The sequence below is a fragment of the Durio zibethinus genome, chromosome 27 (assembly GCF_047325235.1).
Source record: "Durio zibethinus cultivar Kanyao isolate XHJ-2024 chromosome 27, ASM4732523v1, whole genome shotgun sequence".
NCBI lineage: Eukaryota > Viridiplantae > Streptophyta > Magnoliopsida > Malvales > Malvaceae > Durio > Durio zibethinus.
Window position 1 is genome coordinate 14,246,106 of NC_143188.1, and position 6,933 is coordinate 14,253,038.

Here is a 6,933-nt window from a genome sequence, read left to right on the forward strand (position 1 = left end):
TAATAATATTATTAAATTAAAATTTTATGTTAGTAAATATTAAAATATTATTAAATGAATATTTAATATTAGCATACTATGCAAATAATATTAAATATTTAAATATTATTATATTAAAATTTTATATCATTAAATAATATTTAATATTGTTAAATTAACATTTAATATTATGGAATTAATATTATTTAAAATTTAAAATTTAATATTATTAATTTAATATTAATATTTAATTTTTATATTCAATTATTATGAATTTTATTAGTTTTACTAATTTATAATTTTATAATAAATTATAATGGGAAAATTGATCTTTTGAGTTTATTCCTTTAACATTCTTTGAATAAACCAAACATATTAATATTAATTATTTCTCTATTTTATTGTAATGAATCAAATTTAATAATACATATTTTATTCTATTATTCTTATTTTTCATTTTCACAAAATATTAATTCCATTTCCCCTGTATTACGATAACCAAATGTGCAGTTAGTACTTTAGTGGGATCAAATGTAGAAAACTGGGGCGCAAAAGCCAAGATATTTCTTTGAACCTTTTGAGTATACACCGGGCTATATCTATTCGACATATGCAGCCAGCAAAATCGTCATCGAAGATGGGGGAAATTAAGAGAGAATGGGCGTTTACTTCATCCTGCTGCTATGGCTTATTCAAGCAGCTACATCGCAAGAAGTAAACGAGTTTGGTTGTGTAGAAAAATGTGGGCATGTTGTTATTCCATCCCCATTTGGAATAAGAACTGGTTGCTATAAAAATTCCTGGTTTAGAGTAACTTGCAACGAGACCTTTCAAATCGTATTTGATGGGATTCCACTCCAGCGTTGCAGGAACATGCGCCGTATCAATGCTTATGTCGTGGGGAATTCGATACCTGGACCTGATGAGTTAAACACGGGGAATTCGATGTCTGGATCCGATGAGTTAAACATGGAAGGGTAAAAAATGAGAGCAGATGTGCATCTCCTGCTGCTTTCTTGCTTGCCAGAATCAATGATCTCTGTCATGGTTGCAGTATAGGATTTCAGATTTTCAGGAATTATGGCATAGCAGCCTCCTAATTTAGAAGTCAGGTCGCCACATCTTTGTTGTAGACAGCCTGCGATGGGATCAGTTTGAATATTACGAGAAACAGTGGCCAAATTACCGCATCCTACTGACCCGAATATGTTGAATCTACTTGAGAAGAAAAATGGACTGCCTTTTGGGTTGACAGTAGCAGGAGCAGTGGTGCCATTGTTTGCTTTTTTGCCGCAATTGAGATAAGTTACCGGATTGTTGACGGTGACAGGACCGTCTGACCAACGCGCACTGACTAGCTCCAGATTGATGCGACTGATGAAAGGTTTTCGCCGATTACCGGTTTCGTGGCAAATTACTCTAAACCACGAATTTTCATAGCAACCAGTTTTTATTCCAAATGGATTTCGATTAATAATACCCCCACAGGTTTCATTACAACCAGACTCGTCTGCTCCTTGCGATGTTGCTGCTTGAATAAGCCATGGTAGCAGGATGAAGTAAAACACCAAGTAAACGCCCATTCTCTCTTAATGTCACCCACCTTTGATTGTTAATTTCTTTCTATCAGGGAAATCAATGAAGATTTAGCTGGGTGCATGTAAGTATAGGCCGGGCGTGAACTCAAAGTTTCAAAGAAATTTCTTAGCTCTTGCACTCCAGTTTTCTACATTTGTCCCCCACCAACGCACTAACCATGTTTAGTGATAAAAAAAAAAAAAACTCTATTAATCATAAAACCTTTGACATTGGTGCACAGATGTTTTGGCAAAATCGAATTATAATACAAATATAGATATTAAAATTTTATGATATATGAACTTCAAATTTAATTAATTGATTTATACAATTATTTTTAAAAAATAATATCTAATAAATCTAAATTCAAATTTCACCATTTATAACTCCTCTTATTATCAAACTACATATTTCTTTATACTAAAAAATTTATAATTTCTTTCCATTGTGATCTTAACATTTTTTGGTTGATTAGCGGTTTTTTGGTTGATGCATGGGAATTGAGTTTTTTCAGGGGTTTAAAAATATTATATTTATATTTATATTGTTTCTTTGTAATTCAAAAAAACGTTGATGTAACAAATCAAATAATTTCAATCCAGTAAAATAAATTGACTAAAATATCAAATAAAATTGTCATAAAATATTTTTAAAATTAAGGACCCATTAATCTATTTATTTCTTTAAAAAATTATCTATTTAAAAAATAGTATCCATTTTTTTCAGAAAAAAAAACTCTTTTCAATTTTAATAGTGGGAGATGGATTGATATAAGATTGTATGCTCAAGAATCGTGATAAAATGCAGGGGAAATTATATTTTGGTGCAATGCAGTGAGAATAATTATTGAGTACAACCATAAAAATATAATTACTAGAAAGAAAATATCAACTCTTAAAATTTGTTATAAGAAAAATTACTTTTACAATTTTGTCCTTATACTGATTCTCTGAATTTTTTTTTTTAAATTTTTTTTGCATATAAACGACAACAAACTCTTCTGACCTTTATTATTATTATTATTGTTATTATTATTATTATTATTTTAATTATATTATAAGTTGTTTTTGCAATTAAAATTTTATTGAATTAATTAAAGAAAGTTAGAAATATCAATGAAAACACGTTGCAGAATACATGTTTTAGATAAGGAATATTCATGAAAAGTGAGTTTCCAAAGCAACTTTGAGAGAAAAGCAAACATTGACTTCGAAAGTCACATTTCTTTATTATAAAAACTTGTCACATTTCTCTTCCAAGAATTTGTTTCTCTCTGTGAAAACTTAAAAAAAAAAAAAAGTAACAAAGACTTTGTTGCGTCTAAGTTGGGGGAAGCCAAAATGTATGAAATTTAAGTGTAAAGGCATTGGCCAATTTTAGAGCATCAATTACTTAAGGATATTGGATTTGAAAACGAAAAAATAAACGACAACCAAGATTCACTAAACCAAATTATAGTAATGCATCTTGATATTTGATTTTGGAGAAGATAATTTTAAAATATATTTTTTAAAATTTAATTTTATAAAATATTTAAAATAATTTATGCCAAAATTTAAAAATTCGATCAAAATACGTCAAGTTAAGACAATACAAACATTATATACAAGACAATAGGAAGCAAAAAATTAAAAACAAATAAAAGAAAGTACAATTTGTGTATTTATGTCATATTTGTTTCGTGTCAAATTCATGTAAAAATACAAAAATTATTATATTACAATTCGCGTTAACACATAAAATATAAAACATATATTTTTTTTTGTTTTTTAAAATCTATATACAGTTTTTTTCAGTTTTAAACCATGCTATTTTTATATTTTTTGTATCATTTTTCATATTGTATCATAGTGTCAAATATAAAATTATCATATTTGGAGTCAATTACATAACTTCAAGCTTTTTTTTTTATATATATTTAAAGTTGTTCAATAAAATTAAACTTCTAACATTATATCTATAGATTAAGCTCACGAGCAGGTAGGGGGAACTCTTCATTAAAGCCTAGTGAGGCCATGCCCTTCCCCAAAATTTGAAAATTTTTTTAGACGTATATTATTTTTTCAATAATTTTGAAATTTCTTTACAAATAAATTATTTAGGCTCCTTCAAACTTAAATGTATTGTGTTCTAATATATTATTCTTTAATTTGGATGTATTATTATAAATTATTTTTAATTTAAAATGAATAAATTAGTTATTACTATATTTTCACAAATACGTAGATTTAAGTTTAACATATATACGAGCATTATAATTATTAAAATCAATTAGCAAATATCCAATCGGCATCCTTTGCTCTTTTTTTAATCAAAATTTTTTTACTATATGATGCATACTTATTTTTTGTGAAAATTGTTATAAGCCAAAATAATTAAAATGATTATTTTAAATATCTTTTCATTTTTCATAATTTTGAAAAAACCATGTAAAAATTAGAAGATTTTAATAGCTAGAATCAAAGCTTCTACTCTACCGCTCTAAAATCTATTTTTATATAAAAATATTTTTTCATCTTTTTTACTTTAATACTTAAACATGCTTATTTTCTTTGAAAATTGTTACATACCAAAATAATTAATATGACTATGGCTTAAGATCCTTTTCATAATTTAAAAGTACCATTTAAAAAATTATAAGGTTTCAATTTATTATGTTAAAATCTTTACTCTATTGTTCTAAAATCTATTTTTTATTCAAAAAAATATAATTTTTTATGATTTTTTATTTTAATATTTAAATTATTAAATATGATAAGATAATATATTAATATTAAACTGGTAATGTTATTTGAGAAGGAAAGAAAAGTGCATAAATTGAGGCTAGGAAAATATAAGTGAAAATTCATTAAAATAAATTCAAAATATCAAAAACTAAAAAAAAATTAAATATTAATAAAATGTAACTTGAGAAATGACCACAAACTAATGATGCCGTTTACTCCCATTACTTGAAAATAAAATGTTTAAGCTTGAATAAAATACAAACAACAGCAAACTCATCTGATTTTTTTTATCATTGTAATTATATTATAAGTTGTTTTTGCAATTAAAATTGTATTGAATTAATTAAAGAAAGTTAGAAATATCAATGAAAACACGTTGAATTACATGTCTTAGATAAGGAATCATCTCTCATGTCCAATGAAATAAGACTTGCTATCGTGTCATCCATTAGTAATACCATGCATGCACATTACATAAGCTACCATAGACTTGCATTTAACTTGAAATTAAACATCTATCCCTAATCATAGCCAAACTTCCTTTACACAATTCTTGAATTTTTTGATATTTTCAACAAGATTCATCAATTCTAACTCCAATAGATTCGACAAAGTAAATCTTATAGAAATTTATCAATTCAATTTACGATTTCCAAGAATCAACAAGAACACATCAAGAACAGTCCAAGATTATTTCAAACATACCAAGAATCATCCAAGATTGATCAAGAAATTCTAAGATTCTTCAAGATTCTCCAAGATTCAATCTTTTCTTTAGGATTTCCTACAATATAGCAATTTAAGCACATTAGGAATAAAAAAAAAAACTTATTTTAACAAAAACAAAAGAAAACTAACTCATTTAAGCACTAAAAATAACTTTATTTAGTAGAATTATCAATGCTAGTGATTTATATATATTTTCACATATTCTTTTGATACAATAATGGGATTCAAACTCTCATTTTACATGTTTGTCTAAGTCTTCTTAGATACTTGATCAAAAAGCTAAAAACATATTTTACATATTAACATCCTTACAATTATAAGTTTTGTTTTTATATTTACATTAAAAATCTTCTTTTTTATTATTAATAAATTTAATATATTTTAAAAAATAAAAATTATTATCGTAAAATATTGTTTCAATCCCTCAAAGTTAAACATTAAGATTTGTTACTGTTAAAAGTTAATAATATCATGGCCGACATCATCATTTGAAAATTCAATAAAGAAAAGAAGAAGAAGCAGTTCTCCGAAACTTACAACGAGCAATTGTTAAAAAAAAAAAAAAAAAAAGGAAAAAAGGGACTTGGCTACCAAATCCTCTTTCTGCTCCAAAATAATTAGAATCCCAATCCAATCAAGCTGCAATCGGCTTCATCCAGAACTCAGTTTCTCATCAAACACGCCCTCTAAGATGTCTCTTATCCTTTCTGTCATAACGTCTAGATCCGGGGATCTATCGCTAGACATTGACTTTCAGGGAGTCGCCACCAATCTTTTTTGTCTAGGTGCGATTGGCCACCTAAGGAATCTGTCCTTTCAGGGAACACCTAAGTTCAAGGGTCCCTGAAAGAATAGGTTCGGGTCTGCTAACCAGAACAGGGTTCGGGAGTTCGGTTACGTGTGAGGAAGGTTGTAGCACCCTCACAACGCCCATCAAAAGATGGTACCAGCTTAAATTTGTGTTATCCAAAAGCCTTAAAATTTTACCAAGTAATTAGTTGTTGGAAATGATTCTCAATTGACTCTAATACTTTTAGCAGAAAATTGAGAAAATTCCCTCACCTCAGGAGTATGCAAGAAAAACTACTGTTTCACTTGCAGGGGCTCCGTCGTCGGATTTATTAAAGAAAAAACAAAATCATCCAATTAATTATTGGAAATTATTCTCAATTAACTCTAATACTTTTAGCAGAAAATTGAGAAAATTCCCTCACCTCAAGAGTATGCAAGAAAAACTACTGTTTCACTTGCAGGGGCTCCGTCGTCAGATTTATTAAAGAAAAAACAAAATCATCCAATTAATTATCGAAAATTATTCTCAATTGACTCTAATACTTTTAGCAGAAAATTGAGAAAATTCCCTCACCTCAAGAGTATGCAAGAAAAACTACTGTTTCACTTGCAGAGGCTCCGTCGTCGGATTAATTAAAGAAAAAAAAAATCAAAATCAGCCAAGTAATTAATTATCGGAAATTATTCTCAATTGACTCTAATACTTTTAGCAGAAAATTGAGAAAATTCCCTCACCTCAGGAGTATGCAAGAAAAACTACTGTTTTTACTTGTAGAGGCTCCGTCGTCGGATTAATTAAAGAAAAAAGAAAAAAAAATCAAGATCAAAATCAAAGTCAAATAAAAAAAATTCAAAAAAAAAAAAAAAAAAAAAACCTGGAGCGGCTCGGATCGCGGCTCGGCTCGGCTCGGCTTGGCTCAGCTCGGCTCGGCTCGGAGGGGCTGAAACGCGCGGATCAGAAAGCGGGTCGACGCTTCGGGTCGGGTCGGGTTCGGCAAAACGCGCGGATCCTCTTATTAACTTAAAGCCAAAACGACGTCGTTTTGGGAGGGTATAAAAGGCACCTTCCTCCGTTTTTCAGCAGACCGTTCCTCCCCTCTCTCTCTCTTCTTCCCTTCTTCTCTGCCTT

General features: G+C 28.6%; 1 protein-coding gene across 1 annotated transcript; it reads right to left on the bottom strand.

Annotated features, from left to right (window-relative positions):
* Positions 1 to 477: 477 nt before the first annotated feature.
* Positions 478 to 1,824, bottom strand: LOC149510993 (wall-associated receptor kinase-like 6). The gene has a single exon (XM_089756163.1). The coding sequence runs from the start codon at positions 1,560 to 1,562 to the stop codon at positions 870 to 872; it is 693 nt and encodes a 230-aa protein (XP_089612289.1). The 5' UTR covers positions 1,563 to 1,824; the 3' UTR covers positions 478 to 869.
* Positions 1,825 to 6,933: the final 5,109 nt, after the last annotated feature.

Coding starts and splice junctions, on each gene's coding strand:
- LOC149510993 (XM_089756163.1), bottom strand. CDS start 1,562: ATGGGCGTTTACTTGGTGTTTTACTTCATCCTGCTACCATGGCTTATT.